Raw genomic sequence first — 24,411 nt, 5'->3', positions numbered from 1 at the left:
TTTTGAAATTAATTATTATTATAGTGTTCTTTCGCTACTCGACAATATCAATGGAATTTTTGAAGCTTTTCATAAGTACTATGGAAATATTTGTATACATGTACTAGAAAGAATGTTAGTAATATATTTAAAAGAAAAGAAAAAAAAAGCAGACAAACAAACAAAGAATATAGAGGAAAGTATCGTGCATTTTTTATGAGAATATCCCAGAGACGACACACAGTGATAAGAGGAGATTTTCGATTCTATCCACATCCTTGATTCTCCCCAAATCCGCGGAGTAGGATCTCTGTGACAGAGTCGTAGGATTTCCATATTTACGGTGGTCACATTGATTACAATTTATGGTGAATCGTGGATGAAAGAACATTTGATCGTTGTTTCATCACTCTATGGAATATATTTTCAATTACCAGACGTCTCGTTATCTCTGTCTTGTTACGTATAGTATCAGTAAATACGATCGTTTTTGCCAATAAGAAAAATAGACGCGTAAAGCGTGATATAAAGTTGCTTTAAAGTTAGAGCGAGATAGCCAATCAGATTCGCTGGTTATATCAAGGACGTTTCACTCGGCGTTGCAGTATTGCATTTATAGATTTCGTAGAACGAGCAAAATCGGCAAAGAGCTATATAAATAAAAACTCTGGAAACGAATGAGAACGAGACTCGAAATTAAAAAGACCCTATTGGATTTAGTACGACAACAAAAACAAAAGCTTTGCTATGAAACTATTATCGTCTTCCTTTTTTCTTTCTTTCTTTTTTTTTTATTCTGTTTTCTTTTTACTTCTCTTCTCTTTCTTTTTTCCTCTTTTTTATTTCTTTTTTTTCTTTTTTCTTTCTTTTTTTCCTCTCCCAAGGTTTTCTTTCTTAGCTTCTACCAACCACTGTCTGAGAAAGAAATGGAGAATTACAGAGACGAAACTACAACTACGAGCTTCGCCAAGAGCGGAAAAGGAAATGGTTTTAATATACCTCCTTTAGAATTTTTCCTAAATTTTTACTTATTTCTTTCCAAATCCTTTAGGAATCCGCATTGCGCATAACGTATGTACAAAATTTATCAGATTGTTACGCAAGTTCGAGAATTGTTTTTCGAGGATAAGTTGTCACCGAAAAACCGTGATAATACTTTTTTCTTTTCTCTCTTTCTTTTTTCTTCTTTTTTATTTTCGCACAAAAAATTTAATCAATAATACATAGTAGCGTCCCTTTGTATATACGTCGATGGCTTATTGCATACGTATACGTGTGATGGAGAGACTTTGTTGAAATTTATTATTTTCTTTTTTCCCTTTTAATATTTTTTTATTTTAAGAGACGGCAGGAACGTGTTTTCATGTCTATATTACAAATATGAATATATACATACGAGTCTCGCATGATTGACGATGCTTTGATCTTAGTCATAAAAATATTCATTATCCATATTTAATCATTTTGTAAATCGTTTCAAAGGATTCGAACGTTTCATATGATAAATTCTATTTTTAATCTGTTAGGTCCGTGTTATTTCATGCTTAAAACAATTTAAAGAGGAACAGAAAAAAAGAAAGAGAAAAAAAGAAAGAGAAAAAGAGAGAATTTTCAGAGATCTTAATTACATTTTATTAAGAAAAATCTACTTACTGCTCTGATTAGACTTCACCTCGATGGTAAGCTGTCGATCGTTCAGAGATTCTAAGATCCAAGTACACTTCTGCTGATAATACTGATTGAGCTTTAAGCCAGCTTTCGCTAGGTCGCCACCGTTCACCTCACCTTCAAGTTTTCTCGTGGTATGATCACCGCAATAAGTATCCTTGACGAACTTATAAGCTGCACGAAAATTCAGACCTCCCATCGAAAATCTCGACCATTCGATATAAACCGGTGTCCAACTTCGTATTCCTACTGGCAGCCAATCCTATATCGTATATATTAATATAAATAAACAAATAAGCTCATAATTATTCGATTCAAAGTGTTTTAAAATAGAAAAGAAAATTATCTTTGATTTAATGAAAATTATCGTTAATCAAGCGAGAAGGAAAAAGGAAAAAAAAAGGAAAGCTCTGATGAAACGATCGATCGAAAAAAATCGTTGGATTTTTTTTCTCTTTCCTTCTCTTTTTTTTTTCTTTTTTCTTTTTTTTCAAATCGAAGAAAGAAGAGAAGGAAACGAACGAGAGATAAATGAGGATTCGTAAAGAGAACGGATAATTTATATATAAGGCATCCGATCGATGGATGGCCTCGCGTTACGAGCGTATCTCCGGTGAATAAATTTTGAATGAAACTCTTGATATCGGACGTGGAGTGTGGCAGAGAAGTAAAATAAGAACGATTCGGCTTCCCACCGAAGAGAATCAACGGCTGTTCGTAGAACATTTTCCGAATTAAACGAGCTAGAGTTCAATGAGTAGTGCTTCTTCGAACTTTTGAAGGAAGCAATTTCGCGAAAGTAACGGGAGAGGAAACGGGTAGAAAGATAAATCGTCGTCGTCGAGATTACGTCGTCGAGGATTACTTTCAAAGAAGAAATCAGGCTCGGATTACCTGATAGTTTCCGCAGAGACAGGTGACGACATGACCAGTTTCAGAGACGAGCAGAAGATGATCCATATTCTCCAATGATTTATTACTGACGCAATGACATCCACTGTCACCGCATTTCGTTTCGCAGAGATTATTCGATATCTGTTTTGAACTGCTTTCCACCTAAGAACAAAGAAGAAGAAAAAAAAAATTACAAGAAAAGAAGAAATAATAAAAATAAATGTTCGTCGGCAAATAAAGAAAGATGAGTTAGTTTCATTCTTTTCATTAATTTTAATTGCTTATACTTCGTACATATTTACATACATACGTATATATTTGATGTTTTCTATTTCTGAAAGAAACGTCATTTTATTGAGAACACGAGGAGAAAACTTGAACAATGTCGCTATTTCTGATAATTAATAAGCAAACGTAATTAAATAAAATGAACTCATGGGAGCTATTATTCGTCATTGTTCAATCGTTTATGAAGTAAATGGTTTTTATAATAGAAAAGTATATTCTCATAAAAAAGAGTACGTTATTATTAGTTTTTTGTTGCGAAACTCACGGTTATGATGACCGACTGATTGGTCGCTGGAATAAAATGTTGTTTGCATTTTGCTGGGCCCTCTACGGCGAACAATCGATGCGGTTCTGGATGTACCACGGTACCTTCCTCCAATGAAGTTAATCCATAATATTCGACGTCGCATAAGCTTCCGGGTTGTTGGGTACCGCCTTCGCGTTCTAGAACGTACAAAACGATGGTCTCTGTGCGTGAATCAGAATCGGCCTCTATAATCTAACGATTTATGAGATTATTGAAAATGATTTTAAACCGTTCCTTATATTACCAACGATAATACGTTAATGATGTTTGATATAAGATTAATTGAACAGAATATTCATTGAATTTATGATTAAATATGTAGTGTTTACCTTTTTTTTTTGAAAAGATTAAATCATTCATTCGAATATTTTAAATTTATTTCGATTTATACCTTCGAAGGTATAAAATACATTCAATAGGAAAATTCCATTCATCTTCACCTAGAATATTGTAGGTATTTAATGGAATTTTTTCTTTTTTTTTTTTTTTAATGTTTTCTTCTCTTTATATCGACGCAAATATTCTATCGCAGAAATGAAATTTGAAAAAGTTTCAATAGGTATCCGACGACAGATTTCCAACAAAAGTTTATAATTTATCTTAAACGAACGTTCGTTTAAAATTCGCTTTGAGAGCGACGTTACGGGCTGAGAGTCGCTTATTTTCTGAATGCAAATATAATTAATGAAGTGTATTTAATATAGTGTAAGAGCGGTACCAACATCGAAGCTGGATGATGCAGCGTCGAGCGAATGGACGAAGTGGCTATCTGAAGCGTGTCCAAGAGTCAATTTGTCTTTTGCAGCTAATATACCGTTTTAAGTTGATTTCGTTAAGAGTAAAAGGCTAATAAATGGAAGCTAACCTTTGATGGTCATCTTATCGTCGATTTCTGAAACCGTCGATTGAATTTCAAAGGGAATGCGAGATCGTTCTTACTTTTTTTTTTATCGACTTCGTTTCGTATAGCTTACCTTGACTATTTTTAAAAGAAAGTACCGACAAGATTATTTCTATCAGTACTTCACAAAGGGAAGAAGACGTGATAATTGAAAAAAGAAAAAAAAATAAATAAATACAAAAAAAAAGAAAGAGAAAGAAAGAAAATAGTAATTACGATGCAACAATAACACTATGAATTTTACATTTAAGAAGATGATACGAGAATGAAATAAATGAATGAAAGAGAGAGAGAGAGAGAGAGAGAGAGAGAGAGAGAGAGAGAGAGAGAGAGAGAGAGAGAGAGAGAGAGTGAGAGAGAGAAAGGGAATAAAGAAAAAAAAAGAAAAAAAAAAAAACGATAGGGAATTCAACGAATACACATTTTGCCGAGTTCTTGTAATTTTTCGTCGTCATAAAGTCGAGTCACGATCACTAGTCGTTGATTCTAACGCCGAAGTAGAAATTTTCTTTTGTATAGAAGTTCATTCATGAGAGAGGTGGATAGGGGGTAGGAGAAGGAGGAGGACGAGGACGAGGCATTTAAATGAAATTTATTTCGCGCGTTCGCCTTGCAATTAAAGGAAATAACCAGGAGCTCGTTTGCAGCACCGTATTGGGGTCAAAAGGGAAGGTACTCTCTTTCTTCGAAGAAAGATGGAATCGGTCTCGGAGGATAGGATTAAATTTTACGACTTGCTTCGTACTTTGTGCGCTTATATACATACATACATACGTCGTAGGCTTCTAACGAAAGTTCTGAGATATTTCTCGAGGTTAAAAAAAAAAGAAGTACAGAAAAAGAAAGAAAAAAAAATGAAAAAAGAAAAGAGAGAGAGAGAGAGAGAGAGAGAGAAAATAGCTCGTGTTTGATTAATGAAAGATATTTAAACGGGACTATGTGAAATCGAATGAAAAGAGTAAAAGGTCGTCGGGTGATAGATAAAATCTGTAATTTGAAAAGAAAGCCTGTTATCGATGAGATTACGCGAGGTGGATAGTTTCGATTAAAGTATATAAAAGTAGTCTTTCAAATAGAAAGAACCAGAGAAAGGTTCAATAATAGCGATGGAGGAGATACCGATTGTAAAGATAGTAAATAAATTATTAGAGATAATGGAAAAGGATAATTTTTCGAAGGAAATAATCTCTTGGAGATAATATTGCAACGAGTTAGACCTAATGTTCTTCATTCCTTTTTCTCTTTCTTTTTCTTTCATTACGTTGAATTCTTCATTTTACGACACAAAGGATAATTTGATAATGGTAAGTAATAAAAAGTGTTGATTTGGATTGTTGTTTAATAATTTTACTTATTGATTATAACATGCTTCGTTCTAATTTAAGAACAGAGCAGTCAAATACAGTTTGATTCTATTTTCGAATACGATTCAACCTACAAAACCGGCCTTATTGATCCTCGAGAGAGGTATTGGAAAGAGGAAGAGAGGGAGACCGACAGAGAGAGAGAGAGATACAGACACAGAGAAACAGAGAGAGAGATAGAGAGAGGAGTGGTATCTGGATGCATGTACCGTGTGTAAACGTAATAACGTCGACAAGCGACGAGGACATTCGTCAATCAGCGTCAAATCGACGATGCTGGCGGTTTGTCGCCGGTGTGACTTCCGTCTCTTCCGTCATTCGCTTTGTTTTGCTCTATCCATCGCTTCGACAATTTATATTCTTCTTTCTTCTACGATACTTTTACTTCCGGGGAAATTACTAAGCGATTTGTTTCGAACATTATTGAGATTTTCAAAACTTTCAGAGGCGCAACTATAAATTTCTTGACCTCGTTCAGTACGTGAGATCAGTCAAAAATCAGAGTGAAAACGTCGAGAAAACTTGACCATTTTTAATAATCGTGTTCGAACAAACGAAGCCGAAGATTTGGAAGGTTTCGATTATCTCCGAATTATGATTTTCAGCAAATATGAATGTCTTCTATTTATTCGAACAATTTCCTCTCTGCTTTAGCCGTATTTATTAAAACATTATCTCTCCGTGGTGAATTTAAACAATCAATAGCAGTATTATTGTATTCGTATTGAGAAATTTTCTCGCGCCGGCACGAACGATTTTAACCCGTTTCGATATGCGAATTTTGTTCATTTAACGGACCATCGAAAAGGTAAATCTAATGAAATAGAAACAACTAGTCGGCCCTACCAGCATATAGAGTTTATTCATCATTATTTTCTTTCGATCAAAAAATGTAATATCTCTTGTTGGTATTACGAATGATAACGTAAAATACATTGTATACGAGGGTATTATATATCTATATATATATCTATATATATGTGTGTATGTGTATAATACATACATATATGTACTTAGTGGGAGAGCTATCGTATAAATGTAAATAAAGCGATAAAACGAATTTAACGAACATCGAAATTTGTTTGACAAATTATTTGGCCGAGGAATGAAACATTTATAACCTTAAGCGTTATTTTATGGAAGAACGCGTAAATTTGATTAAGTGTTTAATGGCCGGTTTCTCGAACGTCCGACTAAAGCTAGTCCGCGCACGTTTTCCACTTAAACGTAAAAAAAAGAAAAGAAAAAGAAAAAACCAAAAAGACTTTTCAACAGCTTCTCCATATATTTTCGCCGGTGTCTTTTTCTTCTGTGACGAGCCACGTTTCCATATTAATTATTTTTCTTTTTTTCTTTTTCTCTTCCTTTTTTCACCTTTGTAGTATTATTCTGCAATTACTTTTAACATCGACGAGATATACTTTAAAACGTTTTTTCCCGTAAACTTAATCTATCTCGATACGTTCAAAACGCTTTAATATTCAATGGTCAGGTCTCATTTAGGGATTAGATGTTGCTTAAGCACTATTATTTTTTATATAATTTTCTTTCCCTTTTTCTTTTTACTTTAATTTCCACGACGTATGTATATCTTTATGTTATTTTTATACATCGTTGTCGAATGATTATTTTAATTAATTGAATAAATAAATAAATAAATAAGTAAATAAATGATTAAATAAATATGGCTCGTTAATAGTCTGAGGATTAAGTTTTATTTATCTATTAAATTTAACTTACCGTTGTGAAAATAATAAGAGACGTCCATGTATTCTTCATCAGTAGTGCTGTTTGTGGCTCGTCTTAAGACCACCGTCATGTCTCTACCGTTGGACGAGTATCGCTTTGGTTCGACGTATCTACGGACGTGGAAAAAAGAAGCCTTTAACACTTTAAGTATCGTTAATATCGTTAGACGTTCGTGGAAAGAACATCCGATGGTTTTCAAAACTCAAAAAAAAAAAGAGTAATGCTAGCTACAGAGAAACGAGTTATATTCCTTTTTATTGGTACGCGAATCAATAAGAAATAAGAATAACAATGTTCCATTTTAATTTAGAATTAAATTATTCGGAAATGGCGGATCATCGATGATCCTTTTTTTCTCACCCGATATGAACGTAAAAGCTTATATTAATATTATGTATATTAATATATTTATTATTGATATCGTAAAACGAAAAAGTAAATCCATAATATAATTCTGATTTATTATGAATTTTAATATCAATTAATATCATATGGAAAGAGTGAGAGAGAAAGAGAGAGAGAGAGAGGGAAAAGAGAAAAGTATTTATATTTGTCGAACTATCTTGACCTATCTTCGATGATAACAATTGCGAAATATAAAAAGATCTTCAAATTTCACGGGTTCAATTTTTATTTGCATTAATATCGTCCGTTACATTCAATACAAATTCAATGGAGTTTCCTAATGAAATTTTGCAAGGTGTACGTTAAAGATATAAATATAATCTGCAAATATAATCTATAAATAAAGAAGAAATGCGAATCGTTTAGCGATGGTTGTACCTTATACATACAATATAAACCCTGACCTATTCATTGAAAGCCTTCTAATATAACATTGATGGGTAAATATACGATAGAGCGCGACCCAGTTTCTATCTGTTCAATCGTGATAGAGGATAAAGAGAATTTTGAAGGATAATAGAGACGATATTTGAGAAGGAAGCCGGTATCTTATTATGAATAATGATCGGTTTGATTTGTTCTTAGAGACGAGCTTACACGAACGTATTGAGAAAGATCGTCGAAGTGGTAGTTTCGTGAACGACAAAACACATACACCAGCATATACACACATATATACACACACACACACTCTCTCTCTCTCTCTCTTCTTCCCTCTTCCCCTCGTTTACTGGATGCCCGTAGGAACTTCGTTGTAAATTATGCAGCTTTGCCTTTATACCAAAGAGTGTGGCAAGCACGAGAACGCGCATGACGAAACACGCGAGTACGAGAGAGGACCAAAAGTTCGGCCAAGTACTGTCACAAAGCACATTTTGTGCTCGATAAATTTTGCACATCGTTCAACTCCATTTTGCTCGGACGAAGTTGTAAATGGACGCCTTGGGAGAAGGGCCACGCGATAACCTTACCGTGAATCCTCTGCCAGGAGTTAGAAGGTCATGATAATTCAGTCAGTTCCTTTGCTTGTTTGATTTGCTAATATGCTTTCTCTATGATATTTATATTCTTGCATGAAATGAGTTTGTTCATGGACAAAGACAAATATCTATGTATAACTGAACTTCCTTTATCCATTCGACATGTGTATATATATATATATATATATATATATATATATATATATATATATCTACTTTGTATTCATTGAAACGATTTTAAAACGAACGATAGGATAAAAATATCAAGACATCGATTTAACAAGAATCTTTCATCGCATTACAGAATTCAATCAGTGATCCTTTTGACGGGCCAACCACAAGATATAGCTACGTTTGAGAAGACCAAAAAGGTTGTAATGATATTTTGAGACGAGGCTTTCCGAACCGAAAGATCGGTCGACCCAGTTGGCTAACGGCCAACCCTTCATCCTTGGATTTCGTGTATGTCGACCTGGCATACATATCACTGTGTACTTTTCTCCTACAACCCAAACCCAGCGAAGGCCTGAAATTCAGATTTTTCTTAAGGCTCCGCGACGTCTAACCCGAATAATGCTAACGATTTCCTAAGAATGGTAACATGCTCTATTTCTTAAACTCTATCTAAATTTCTATCAAAATTCTCTTCTTCGTTCGAGGAGTTAACAATTTTCATTTTTTTCCAATGAGAAAGATTTATTCATTTCTGATTAATAAATAAATTTCATTTAAGGGTATAATAGAAACTATCTAGCTATCGATTGGAATTATATTTTAGAGTATACGATTGAAAGTAAATAATGGTGGTTCAAAAGATGTTTACGTGTATACGCGTGATTGGTTGAACTACTTGGAACTTCAAGTAGTAATGGCCATAATAGTAAGGTCGGCCATTGTGTACACGTGAAAGCGTACATATGTACGTACCTATGTACATTCTATGCACGCTGTACCGAGATCTCTCAAGTAGGGAAAGGTATGTTTGCAGGAGTGGAACGATTCTCGACAGGCTACAGGTTTGCATCGTAAACATGGAGGACTGTGGTTTTCTTGGCACAAAATCGACAGCTCGTATTTTCTATGGTGGCGTTTGGGAATACCGATCGAACGTGTCCTGGTCCAGAAAATTTCTATGAGTTTTCGAAGAAAGTTCAAGAAACTTTTATGAATGGACGAACGATAACAGGAAGGACAGAGAAAGAGAGAGAGAGAGAGAGAGAGAGAGAGAGAGAGAGAGAGAGAGAGAGAGAGAGAGAGAGAACTCGATCGGAATACAATTGTTGTTGATTTAGAGAAGGATAGGTACTCTTGCGAAATCGATCTTACGTTTACCATTCGACCATCCTACTTTGTAAACTTATTGATCGACAAGTAAACTTGTCCGTAGAAGAGGATAGTAGGAAAGAGTCAGTTAAAAACTTCAGCAGCGAATAGAAAATTGATTTTATTTAGTATTCTTAATGTTTATTTAAAATTGTTATCAGGAATTCAATAGTAGGGATATCGATTCTTTTTCTTATATACCTGTTTTACACACACACCCACACACATATGTATTTCTTTTTCTTGTATTCTCTTTGAAAACGGTTCGACCGAGAACAGATTGAAAGTCTGTTGAGGTTAACGTCGTTTTAAACGCATCATGAAAGCTTGTACCGAGAGAGATCCCGTGATCTCATCGCGGAATGGGAAACGTGCCTGCGGGCGAAGCGTGCGGGATGAAGCACGAGCTTTATTTTGCATGAATTTTTACGAGATTAGCCAACATAAAACACGTGGCAGTCCCATAAGCACGTACGTAGGTACATACGTATGTACGTACTACAACGGTACGTCCCATTCGCTGCCGCCTACCAGTCATAAATTGCAGCAGGCTGTCTGAAAACGTTAAGAAATTAAAATAGATTAAAAACTGGCTGTTACGTCGGATGTGAGTTTGGAGAAAGGGTAGAACAACAAAGTAGTTCGGCGAAAATGATAAAACATAGAAATGAGAGAAAACTAGCAACCGAATCATCGAAGCGGAAAGGGTTAAAACGATACTTCAACGTTTTATAGTCGAGAGAAAATTCTCAGCCATCCATAAATTACCACTTCCAAGTTTTTATATTTCTTCTAACTAATGTGTTTCCTGACGTGTAAACGTCATCATTACTTGATGAGATGGGGGTCTGCAATTTTAATCAGTTTTATGTTTTTCTTTTAAATATTGTATTATTCGTCATTAATATTTTACCGTCAAAATGAGATTCGTTCAAAAATAGTCGTACGATCTTTATTGTCAACTTTTATCTCTCTTTATATTCCGTTCTACTTTTCTTTTTTCTCTTGATTTTACGTTTAAATTAGTTCATCGTTCCTATATGAAAATTTTACACGTTTATGTGTTACAGGTTGATGTAATACGTAATTTATATAGCTAAAGCACAGGTGCGGTGAATTTTGACATAGGTGTTACTTCGGTCGGAAAATCAGAATGTTCCTGAGTAGAAACATAAAGAGAAACGCACGGCTGGAAAATCGTTTGAGCCGTCACGTCGAAATCCCTTGGCCTTTTTGACCGGCGGTCAGTTCCTACGGGACGACGAGAGTCACTCCTATGTATATATATATATATATATATATATATATATATATATATATACACATACATACATACATAGAATTCGAGGACGAGTCTAGCTACGCTTGGATATCGTTTTTATATTTTTATTCTACTGTTTCTGTCGGCTGTGCATAATATATATCTATACATATACATACATACATATATATATCTGTGCAACGTATTAGAATGCATTCACTTTTCTGTATGAACATTCCTTTTATTTTTATCCTTCCGCGTATTTTTCTGAGGGCGATACGAAAATCGTTTCTCGAGAAATAGTTTGCGACATTTTGTTGCTCGTCCTATTATTTTTTCTTTTTCTCTCTCCTTCTCCTTTTCTCTCTCTCTCTCTCTCTCTCTCATTTTTTCGTTCACTCGTTTTCTGTTAGATTACATTACGAGGGCGTTAGGGAATGTTCCAGTTCCCAGAACCGTCGTTAGTTTTCGTATCCAAGGACGTTACTCATGAGATCCCAAAAGGATACTTTGTAAGTCCTTACTTAGGAATTTTGGAAAAATTCGTAAAGCAATTTCAAAGGGGGTCTTAAATTGAACTTCGGTTTGGAATATTGTAGTTTTTTCATACTTTCGTTTCCACTCTGCACCTGTTCTCTATTCGTATTCATCGATCGTCGATCTTCATTTCAAAAATAGTACTAGTAATATTCGGTTCCGATCGAACGAATCCCTGAATAACGATCTTTTCGATTATCGGCCAACTCGATGTAATGCATGTATGTACGTACTGTGATCAATATGCAGGTAATGATAATTTTTTCTGAAAATTGTTTTCTTCCTTTTATCTATCTTTTTATCCTTCCCTTTTTGATTAGATCTTTTTTCTTTTATCACCAATATTTTATCTTCGACGATTTGTAAGGAAAAGATAATTTATGTAATTTTAATGTATAATATCAAGTATTATTTTATCATAGATTGTCGGAAATAATCGATAAATAATCGAAAAAATTCGAATTAATCGGTCGAACTTGAAAAAAAGAAAACGGAGAGAAAAAAGGAAGAAAGTACAAGAAGAAAGGGAAGAACAAAATAACGAGTGTGAAAAAAGGGACGATAAACCGGTTAATTTACGAGACTAATTATTAATACGCCCAACGACGATCGACTATTATCGCCGGGGATTTTATGCTCGTTAATTATAAACGGTAGGATCGTACATTAAAGCGGCATTTAATCGGTCGAATAATAAAATGTATAGTTAGAGACATAGGAGTAGGGTGTATCGACACTATGCAGGAAACAAATAATTTTCTCGATAGAATCGATACATCTTTCTGAGCCATGCGTTTACTAAAACGAAAATAGAAGGAGGGTGTAAGAGAGATAAATAGATAGATAGATAAATAGAGACAGACAGACAGACAGAGAGAGAGAGAGAGAGAGAGAGAGAGAGAGAGAGAGAACGTTTAAATTATTCCTCTCTTTCATAGGTGAATGCTTGAATTATTCCTTCGAATCGGTACCGTTCGCGGGATCCATATCGTTCGCTTCATTTCTCTATAACGTAAACGATATCGCACATTCTCCGCGCGTTCGAATGATTTGTCGCGCTTTACGCGTACGTAGAATTCCCGTGTGAATTTGTTTTATTAACACGCTATCGCGCGTAGTTCGTGCTACATAAAATGTTTATGATTCTGTTGATATCTGAAGTAAAGTAGAATAGAAAGAAATAACAAGAAGAAAACAAAAAAATAAATAAGAGAATGAGAGAGAGAGAGAGAGAGAGAGAGAGAGAGAGAGAAGAGAGAATTTTTTTATTTTCTAAATATTAATCGGGCTTGTCTATTGACTCACGGATACGGGCAGCGTTTCGTAATCCAAGAGAACAAGGCAGAACCTTTCTCCCTTTCTCTTATTATACTCTTCCCATTTGAATATATTCTCTAGCTAAATACAGGTACCATGGAATAAAACGAGCCCACCCAACCCAGTCATCTTCCATGCTTTGACTTCCGGCAAGATGAGTACGAGGTATCGCTCCGCGTGGCAGCTCTCATTCTCGAGTGGAAATACGAATGATATATATGTATGTGTGTTGGCGACTGTTTTACGATTTTTAATACATAGACGTATATATATCTATGTATATATATGTATGTATATACATATATATACATATCTAGCTACGTAAGTATACATAAGCAGAAAAGTATAAAGAGATGGATAGAAAAAGAAAGAGAGAAGGAGATAGAGATAGACAGAAAAATAGAAATAAAGAGAGAGGGAGAGAGAGAGAGAGAGAGAGAGAGAGAGACAAACATACAGACAGAGAGAAAAAGAAAAGAACGCACTCCGTCGATCTTGTCTCCGTTTCAAGCGAAGGAATGCATTCGTTTGAACGAGGTGAATGAAAGTACGAGACTATGAGATGAGACTAAAAAGAAAAAAAAATCTCTCGTGATCGTATACATATCCATACGCTTTTCTTTTTCTTTTTTTTTTATAAAAGACGAGTCTCCTCGTCATTGACTTCCCGTTTACGGTTCGAGGATGAAAAAAATAGATCGCTCTCTGCGTGAAAGATCGATTGGGGGTATGTACTACTTACATATATATTTTCTTTATTCTTTCGTTTTCCATTTTTTATTTTTGTATTTTTGCTCTTGTATTTTGTTTTTGTTTTCTTTTTATTTACTCACTCATCTCGTTGAGCAAATTCTCGTGGTAGCCTTTGCGCCGGACTGCAAATTCGCACGAGGGACTTCACCATGTTCGCCATTCCTCCTTCCGGTATACCGTCGAATATCTCGATCATCGATTGACACGATTGCGCGCTGAAAAATCACAATAATAATATTGATAATTTGATACTTGTTTCTTACACGTAAAAATCGTACAAAGGTTTTTTTTTTTATTTAATCGTAAACATGATCGATGAGAAGGGATAGAGGAGAGAGAATGATAAAAGGTAACGTTACTTCGATTTGCTGAAAATAACGAAGTGAACGAGATTAGGGTCGTAGATACATACACGTATGTACTTACTCACACAAATGTATATATATAAGGGTATTCCCTATATTCTGAGTTACTTTTTCGGTTCAATGACGCGTATGGATTTATAATATTTTATTTAAAACGTATACTGGTTGCACAATAAAGCTCACTATACCTGTCTTTTACATCGAAACCTTCGGGCGTTTACCCTTCGTTTATTCGTCTCTTTGAATCAATGTAGGTATACTCGAGGTCAGGGTAGGTTGCCCTTTCAAATCCGTCCCTATAACATATACTATCTCTCTACTTTCCTTTTCTCATTTTCTCTCTCTCTCTCTCTCTCTCTCTTTTTCATTCCTTTTAAACGCAAATGTATCCTCGAAGATACGAACGTTAAGTAGGTACTCGTTTTCCATGTTGTACTTATTCTACACGGTAATTGAAAATCTCAAGTGTATATGTGGTATATACGTTCACGACAGGATTCCGTGATTTAATACTACTTCCGCATAATGAAATTCGCATCGTCGCGTTTCGTGGAATGAAGCTAATTAAGTTGAATTGTATAATCGTGCGAAAGATTTCGACGACGTTCCTCGACGTTTCTCAGTTGAATAATTAAGTGGCGATATTGTATTTCGAAGTGTACATACTTATGCATGTGCATATACGTTGAAAATTCACATTAATGTCAATTAAGAAATTCGATCTAACGAGACTATTGTATAATATAGATAACAATATATATGTATATATATATATATATATATATATATATATATATATAAAATAAATTTTTGATGCGTTAGATTATATCGAATTATTTATCGATATATAATGTTATTTCTATCACGTACATATCGTTTATCGAAATAATTGAGGAGATATTCTTGATACGTGAGAAATAAAAAAAAGACTATTAGGGGCTACAGGGAATCGATAAAATGCGAGGTTTGTCGTTTATTTTTTTTTTTTTTGATTTTTCAGTATTTCCTTCGAGAATATTTCTATAGAAATGGAATTGAGTCGTATCGTGCTATTGCAGATATTTTATTTATAAACTCGAAAGTCTTTATATCGACGGGAGTTTATATATATATATTTCTTTTGACGATAGAGTCGAATTTCCTCATGAATATTAGATATCAATGATATATTGTATATGAAAAGAATAAAAATCATTGTTGACTAAAGACCCCATATATTTTGAGTTTATATGAAAGAAGAAAGAAAGAAACAAAATTTCAAATGAAATAAACGTAATTTCGTTTGGGAGTAATAACTTCAGATGGCTCGAGCGTTGATGCGTAACATTTCAAACTTTACGTATTTCAAATAGCGCGTGTAAGTTGTTGAGGACGGAGGATTATTTTCTCGTCTCGTTTTCGCGAATAAAGATTTCGTTAAAACGTCTTAGCAATAAGTCGACGTACAATACGAACGGAATTCGTATTTTCAAGAATTCGATTTGAAACGCGTGTTGGAAGTCAATTGAATAGAATCTGGGAAAATAGATTCGGTAGTAACGAAAATGTCGGTAAGTAGTGAAAACAGTAACAACAATGACATATATCTAATAAAATTATGTATACAGTAAGATAGTTTCTCACGAGCAAGCGAATATAATCGTCGATGGAAGCGAGTCTGGTAAAGCTATTAAAATGCAGGGGAAGTATAATAGTATGTCGATTCGTGAAATAGTACTTTGAATACTGGAATATTTCAGTCGTTGAAAGAAAAGCGATAAAAACAGAAATAGTTCAACGGAGTTTTTTTTTCGTTATATACGTACATGCATATATATCTATATCTGCAAAAAAAAAAAAAGAAAAAAAAAACACGAATTGATCAATATTATAGTTAAAATGTGACGAATAAATTTTGATTGGTATAAAAGAGAGATGAGTAAGGAGATGGATGTTATAGGATGAAAAAAATTACCTGAGATTATAACTGGTCAACGAGACGTGTCCAGTATGATAAGTACCACCCCGGAGGACGAGTCGGCAGGTCGTTGACTTGATCTTCCCTCTGGTGTCGTGATGACCTGAACGAACTTTCTCCCCATTTACTTCAAGGTCGCAACTATATCCCGTTGAGGATCCTTGATCCTTACGGTGCTCGTCAGTGTCACGATTGTTATATCTCACGTTGTAATAGTTACTACCAGCCGATTTCATGATATCCACTGTGGAAGACAAGTGGAATAACGTATGATTATGGAAACGTCCTGAACAGTAATAGAAATACGCGTATATCGATACCAAAAGAATACAGATACGTAAAAGCTTGATTTCTTTATTTTTTCTAGCAATATCATAGGTTTTCCTTCCGCATGGATAATCGTATCATGTTAAGAAATCAATTCGATATCGGGAACACGGTAAATACGTATATTATTCGATTAAATCGCTTGCACTTACAACTTTTATTGATCGGCTCTGCGGTAATCGTGTTAGGTATTTCGGTCGTGATTTCGATGAAATTTATCGTCGCTACGAAACCATTATAGTCGAATGGAGATACTTCTGGACCAGCTCTGAAACATGATACGTAGGTTTGTTTGTTTTGTCGAAGAGTAAAGATAGATACTTTCGATTAGGGATTAATAATAATAATAATAATAATAATAATAATAATAATAATAATAATAATAATAATAATAATAATAATAATAATAATAATAATAATAATAATAATAATAATAATAATAATAATAATAATAATAATAATAATAATAATAATAATAATAATAATAATAATAATGATGATAATGATAATAACAATAACAATAATAATAATAATAGTCTTTTACCTAAATTCGACGAGCACTTCTTGCCCATTATACATCATCGACGCTTTCTCCTTGCCACAGAGCATTTTCAGGAGCGGACTCGAGGTCGTTGGGCCCGAATAAACGGCAATGTAGTCGCTCGTGCAGTGACTGTAACACGAACGAGCAAAGAAATATTTTATGTGTTTTCTCTCTTAAGCTGGTTTGAGAATCGTCTCATCTCCGGGAACCTCTTTTCGCATCCCCATTGACGGTCTTACACCCCCTTAGGGATCGTACGATGAGACTATCGAACCCGGGTACCCGTGTACCGATTTATCAAGAGAGTTCATGAGGATGTAGGAGATTCGGTGGCCGTTCCAAGTTTTGCCATTAAGAAAATATCCAATATTACAGTCAGCTCATGGAGGCTGTACCAAATTACGGCGATAGACTGATTTATTTTACGAGAAAACTTCATAGTCATTTTAGCCGAGATCACTTCTGTTTTCCATCGTTCGATCATTATAATAATGAACAGGAAATCGACAATAATTAGAAACCTCATTTCTCGATTTATACGAATTTATACGGTAAGATAAAAATTCTTTAGTTATATCTAATTAAAAGGTAGGATATATTGTTCGCTAATATTGTTATTCCATCGGTGAAACATTTTCGAAATTTCCCACGGTGAAACGGTAAATATAATATTATTACCGATAAATAAGCTGTCACACATAATATTATCCCATGAAAATTCCAATAGCGCGCATAATCTGCTCTTTCGAACCAAACCCCATTTGACTTTATCGCGTTTCCATTACGGGATCAGTTAAATTACGAAAGTTTTCATCGATGTTGATTATTTCATTTTAGGAAGACGAAATTATCCTTACGGAGGTGCAAAACGATTCCATTGGGAGATGGGAGACAAAATCTGTAAAAGTGTCGGAAAGATAGGAGCTAGCGGGGTTTTCCTTCTCGTTTAACAGGGGCTTTACGTTGCATAATTGCGGCTAAATTGCAAAGTAGCTTAGAAGAGAGAAATCGTCGTAACCTCTTCTCAACTTAAACTTCGTACAAAGCGAACCAACTGGATCGTTTTTTGGTAAACTTTTCGAACTAAGACTTTCTCCGATTCTCGTTCTCGTTCTCATTCTCGTTTTCGAAGAGTCTTACTCTATAAAATTTGCCCAGCCTTATTTTTGTTTGTTCCTTCCGTAAAACTTTTTCGAATGTCGACGTTTTTAAAGGTCAGGATCTAGCAGTACTACAGGTAGTAGGTATTTCTTTTTCTCCCATCTCTCCCCATATAGAAAAGCATCGTTTCCGAACAACCGGCTGTGACCGCGGAAATGGTTTCACGTCATTTTCTGCCCGACCGGCTTTAACAACAGAAAATCGGATTCTTCTGGCTCCATTTCCCAGGATCTCTCTTCTGAGTGCCTCGAGAGAAAAAGTTAAAGAATGAAAATAGAATAAACTACGGACGTGCGTATATCGCCTTTTTCTTTTCTTTTCTTTTATTTATTTATTTTTTTAAGTATCTCGATATTCGATAAAAATCTACTTGCGAAATATCCTCATCGTTCTCGTGAAGTAAATCAACGTGATAAATAAACGTATCCTTCTTTTCTCTCTTCCTCTCTTTTTAAATATTCTATCCGAGAATTTAAAGAATGTGCGAGTAGAGACATTAATAATTTTTTTTCAAAAATAATGTTATCTTTAATATCCTTTAATTGAAATCCTTTGTCGAAGACATTACAAAGAGTACCGTGGTCGCGTGTCGAAGTATATTAGCTCTAATGTTTCCTTTGAGTTTTATTGCGTTCAACGGTACCACCAGAAATGCAAGAGCAAATCGAGTAGCTTCGCTGCCATTCTCTATGTAAATTCTAAAGCAATTAGATCTCGAACTCGACTCGTGAGAGACAAGAATGTCACTTTAAAGAGAAGAGGAATAGGAGAAAGAGAACAACAAAGAGAGAGAGAGAGAGAAGGATAGAGAGAACGAGGAAAGGTGCTTCGAATGATTCTATTACCTGAAAGGAAAGCGTGGGATGTCGCGGTATAAAGAAGAAACACGGCTTTGAATTTGGCGCCGGTGTTTCCTTCCTTGCACCTTCTTGCGGACTTTTGTAAGCAGTTTAAAGGGTGTCGCATGTGAAAAAAGAAAGAAAGAGAGAAAAAGAGAGAGAGAGAGAGAGAGAGACAGAGAGAGAGAAGAAAAGAGAAGAGCAAAGTGAAAAGAAAAAAAAAAGAAAAAGAAAAAGAAAAAGAAAAAGAAAAAGAAAGGAGAAGAACGTCGACCTTACGACTTTACTCGTTTAAGATGGAAGAGAGAAAAGAGGACTTTTACCCGAATCTGAGCAATTTCATCTTTTGCACTTTCGTCGTATTCTATTCTTTGTTTTATTCACTCCCCGTGAGAGTGACCTTGTTTCCCGTCGTCGTCGTCGTCGTTTCTCGGCCGCAATTTCTTTTGCTTAAGAACTTAATGTACTGAAAATCTAGAACAGTTGGATCGGCCAACGAGGGTGGAGTAAAGGGAGGGTGGAGTAGACGGACGTGTAAGGTAATCCGTTTGAAATTACGATGAAGAGGGGTGGAAAGGGGAGAAGGATGGGAAGGGAAGGATGGCAGAAGGGGTGTGGGTAAAGTCGGTTGCACTCTCGTCGAGTAGAAGCCTGAAATAGGAGAAAAAGGAATGTGAGTAAGCTCGTCGCTTTTAGTCCTCTATTTTTATTCGGTTAACGCTGTTTATATAAGAGAACCATGCAGCAGAGATTCCGAAGGAAGGGTTCGTTCCAGTAAGCGCAAGGAAGCGGTTTGGTAAAACCATGTCGAACTTTTCTTCCAAGTATCCCCGTACGACGTTCGAGAATTTTAATAAACCGTCTAAGAAAGTCATCCTTGAGAGTATCTTCTTCGGTAATTTTTTTTTCAATTCTTTTTTTTTTCATTTCTTTTCTTTTCTTTTTCAAAGAACGAAGAATTCGCATTTCGCGGAGCGTGATTTTCATAAGATTGTAAGATAAATCTCATAAGGACGTGGTATGATCTAAAAGAAAGAGGAGAAAAGTGAAAAAGAAAAAGAGGAAAAAGGAAAAAAAAGGAAGGGAGGAAGAAGGAAAGAAAGAAAGAAAGAAAGAGAGATCTCAATTGCCCACTTTTGTTTGCATGAAATTATCGTAAAAGTATATACGGAAGGCTACGGAAACGTTCTGTTAAAGATTCCATAGTTGGAAACGATTGCGAAACTGTGAAATCGCAACGATCGCAATTACAGTAATAATCCCGTAGATAATAATAACGGTGGACCCATGGTTGCACTAGACGCAAGCCAGCACATTGGCGAGTGGCATGCTTATACTACGCGTAATCGGCATCGCGCTAGCAGCAGTTATCGTATGTAACTGCGTGTTACTAATGCAGAACTATATGCATAGAGAGATATTAATGTACCGCGCGATCCTATTTACTGCGATTAATGTACCATAGATGTGCCGTTATCTGGTTGCTCTCTTGAACCGACGAAATCAGAAGCAGCATCCACGATCTACGCTTTAACGATGAAGCTCTGGAGAAAATGTAAGTCGAGTGTATCGAGTGCCACTATCTCTCTCTCTCTCTCTCTCTCTCTCTTTCTTTCTCTTTTTAACTCATGTCTCGCTTTTACTACCTATCGTTTATTATTTTACGAACACCGTATGATGGATTTTCAAAGATTTTATAATAAGTCAACAGACTATATTATTTTTCATTTTGTCGAAGAAACACCTATTCGAAGTATCATTAATTATGAAATACTATGTTTATACACATCGATACAAGGAACGTCGTTCGTTTAGGTATTATGTACGTACACATGTACTTAGATTACGTTTTCCTTCGAAGTTATCCCGCTCGATAACGGTCTTCGGAGGGAAAGCTTCAGAGTAACGTAGATCGCGTAAAATATGTTCCTTTCGTAGTCGCGATAATCCGTCCTCTCGGTTCACTTATAAAAGCTAACGCCGACCGTACTTTCTTTACTTTATTGCTTTTATATTTTCAATTCATTGTCATCACGATCACGGTAGGAATCTATTATTCTTTTTAAAAATCCCTTCCTCGATGGTATATTCTGAAATGATGAGCCAAAGGCGAACGTATAAGATGAGAGAGAGAGAGAGAAAGAGAGAGAGAGAGATCGTGTATCCATGAGAATATCATGAGATACGTGTCTTTTTATTACCAAGATTAGCATTATTCTGCGCCCTTTATCATTCTTTATAAAACAGCTGTCGGTTTTCTCGCGTTACTATGGATATCCTGGAAAAACAATAGCGAAGACAAGCGCAGAAGGAAGAAGGAGAAAGATGGAAAGAAAAAAAGAAAGAAAAACAAAAGTGTCAGCCATTTTAAATATAATAACCCCTTTATCGTTGCTTTATTTATTTATGCATTAAACGATGTTCGAAATTAATTGAAATATTCTTCGAAATTAATTAAAATATCGATCAAGTAACCGGTTCAATTTGTAATATCGTTTCGAATTTTATTTAAACGCGGTTGGCTTATGGCGTTGCGTAACATATTAATACAAAGTGATCAAAGAAAGGGAGAGAAAAAGGAAAAAAGAAAAATAATATGAGATAAAGAGAGAAAAATTGAGAAGAGAAAATTTTCTAACATCTTGTTGTATTGTAAAAGGAATGTTGCTGATTCTGCCTCTTAGGAAAGAATGAATTTTTATTCCGATAAAAGCTGTCATATCCAAATGGTTTTTGTTAATTAAATGGGAGAAAGAAGGTCTTACAAAAAGTTTAGATCAAAAGAATATGTACGTAATATGAAACATGCTCGATGAAAACATTCTTTTCTCGAGTCGAATTAAAAAGTAAAAGAGAGAGAGAGAGATTTTTTAAACAAAATCTATAAAATATCTAATAGAATTTCTAATTTAGTTACAAAATATATGAGCTAATATGTTCAAAATTTACCAATCATTTATAAATTACATATTTAAATAATAAACATAAATGAATAGATAATTACATAGTAGTTATGACTAAAATTCAGCTTAACATTTAATATTGTTCTACTCGTGTCATTATTATAACCGAATATAGTCGATGTTGTCAGCTTCGTTCTCGTTCTCGTTCCTGTTCTCGTCCTAACCCGATACGAAATGAAATAGAACAGGAGTGGCTCTTGTTGAGAAGAAACTTGCCGCTGATTACAAACGATCCTCGTACTTAGGCTATCCTCTCGGTTGAACCGCATTGTTATTCGGAACCGCTTTCGCGAAACGAGGTATTATTTCGAGCGAGTTCCATTCTCATTTTCACGCCTCGTCGGATTGGCTCGAGGCGACCAACGTCGCCCACGCTGCTGTGCTCGCGAGCTCACTAGAGAGAGAGAGAGAGAGAGAGAGAGGTGTCGAAGATAAAAAAAAAAAAAAATACAGAAAGAAACGGAATGAAAAGGTACGGAAATTACACCTTTCGTTTATATTTCTTTCTCTCTCTTTCTCTCTATGTCTCTCGTCTTTTTATTTTTGGATACTATTGCAATCGTGTGTCCCGCGAAAAAAAAAGAATTATCGAAAATTTCACGAAGGAATAATTAACGGGATTATATTACTTTACTTCTTCATTTCTTCTTTCCCATTTTTTAATTTTTTAACTTTTTAACTTTTTTTTTAGTTTGTTATTCTTTTTTTTTATTTTGTTTTTATTTTTCTTACTCTTTTTCCTTGTTTCTGCAATATCGTATTTATGTTAAATGTGAATCTCCTCGCAAAGTAATTATACCACCGCTGCTGATGATCATTAATGAAATACAAACTTTATATTATTTTGTAAAAGTTAATATGGAAACAGTATTTAATTATTATTCATTATTAGTTTAGACGTTTATGCTTGTTATCATTATTGATCATTCTAATTGCGATATTTAATGAGAGAATCGGTAGTAATACCGTTTTTAATTAAGTCAGAAGATAGATAGACAGTCCGATGTAATTGTTCGAACTGTTGATTGCACGAAGAATACTTCTATTATTATTTGCTGATAGCTTTGAGTAAAAAGTCGATAAAGCGTTTTGTCGTATTTAAAAAGAAAATTACTAGTTACAAAATGAAAATTGATTTTTCAACCTAATTCTCTTTGTCGTTCGATTAATATAATTTTTTTTTCTCATTATTGCGAGTTCTTCGTTAAAAAAACAAATCTAATAAATCGAATCAAGGTAGAAAATTGTTCTCGACAAGAAAAAGAAAGAAAAAGATTGTAATTTTTATGTATATTGCAAGCACGTTATGATTCGATTAGAATATGGAATGGTACGCGTTTAAAAAAAATTCTTAATAACGTTACACAAGTAAAACGTATATAAAAGTATGACGTTAACACAACTAGATGATTCTTCTATCGATCTATTTTTTTTTAATCTAATACTTTTCCATTCTAAACATAATTATTTTTGGTTGGATTCTCTGTAAAATATGCTTTTCAACATCGTATATAATTTTGTGGTAACGGTTGACGTAGGTGGTAATCGTTTATTTACCGGTTCGTATTTATTAATTAAGACCGGTAAAAAAATGTTAAAGAGGATGTTAAAATCAAATTCGCTTTGTTTTCGTGCCATCGCGATATTAACGAAGCTCTTGATAAACGAGAAACAATGAGGATCGTATTGTTAACTTTAGTATTGTTCAACTAATTAATTTCAAAAATTATTTGCCAGTTTCATAGACAGAAAGGAGTTAATAATATTGCATTGAAATCTCTCGGTTTTGTTATATTGAATTATTCATTTTTTCTCTCTCTCTCTCTCTATTATTTCTTCTTTTATCATATTGTTTATATCTTATGATATGGTCTGATGAATTATTTTCTACTGAATTTTGTTTTTTTCTCGTTGAATGATGTAACATCGAAATAAATAATTTTTTCTAATTTCGAGTTGGTGGATGGAACAACTTTGAAAGGAATAACTAAAAGAAATATATATCATTAGAAAGTTTCGGTGTTGAATGATAGATTAGATAGAGACACGATTAGAAAGGTAGAAATCGTACCACGTAATATCATTACTTTCGAGATCATCAGGTGTGCTTTTCGAGATGAACTTTCCGGTGCCGGTAAGAACAGGAAGTTGAAACGTTGAGCAAAGGAGATATCCTGTGGTTTGAGGTATGCCTTATCTTAGAGCTTTACACACTGTTACGTTTATTAAAAGTATCCGTCTAGGATGGATTCACGGAGGAAGTTTTCATATTAGAAATGAAAATGAAATTGTCCTTTTCTATTCCATTAAAATAATAATCGTTATAGTTGTATTCAAATAATTTAACGGTGACATATCAGTGACTTTAAAAAGTTTCTATCGAAATTTTTCTCGAATATGATTGGTTACCCTTGGAGATTCTATATAATTACGATAAGAAAGAATAAAAGAAAATGATTTAATTACAATGGATAAGAATCAACGGGAAAGATATCAGAGAGTCGATACAAACTCGTCCGATCGAAATAT

The 24,411-nt window shown here is 34.5% G+C and overlaps 1 protein-coding gene across 5 annotated transcripts in view; it reads right to left on the bottom strand.

Moving 5' to 3' along the window:
• Positions 1-24,411, bottom strand: part of LOC127066103 (uncharacterized) — a 150,399-nt gene that overhangs the window by 2,806 nt on the left and 123,182 nt on the right. For all 5 annotated transcript variants that reach the window (XM_050999423.1, XM_050999424.1, XM_050999426.1 and 2 more), the window contains 8 exons: positions 16,920-17,048; positions 16,528-16,643; positions 16,046-16,292; positions 13,807-13,941; positions 7,142-7,260; positions 3,095-3,273; positions 2,542-2,703; positions 1,633-1,909 (listed from right to left, as the gene is read on the bottom strand). In XM_050999423.1, coding sequence (XP_050855380.1) covers positions 1,633-1,909; positions 2,542-2,703; positions 3,095-3,273; positions 7,142-7,260; positions 13,807-13,941; positions 16,046-16,292; positions 16,528-16,643; positions 16,920-17,048 — 1,364 coding nt within the window. The remainder of the gene's footprint in view (positions 1-1,632; positions 1,910-2,541; positions 2,704-3,094; positions 3,274-7,141; positions 7,261-13,806; positions 13,942-16,045; positions 16,293-16,527; positions 16,644-16,919; positions 17,049-24,411) is intronic.

Source organism: Vespula vulgaris, chromosome 9, assembly GCF_905475345.1.
Source record: "Vespula vulgaris chromosome 9, iyVesVulg1.1, whole genome shotgun sequence".
Lineage (NCBI taxonomy): Eukaryota > Metazoa > Arthropoda > Insecta > Hymenoptera > Vespidae > Vespula > Vespula vulgaris.
Note: the sequence above shows the minus strand (reverse complement) of the source record. Positions and strands in the feature narration are given on the sequence as shown.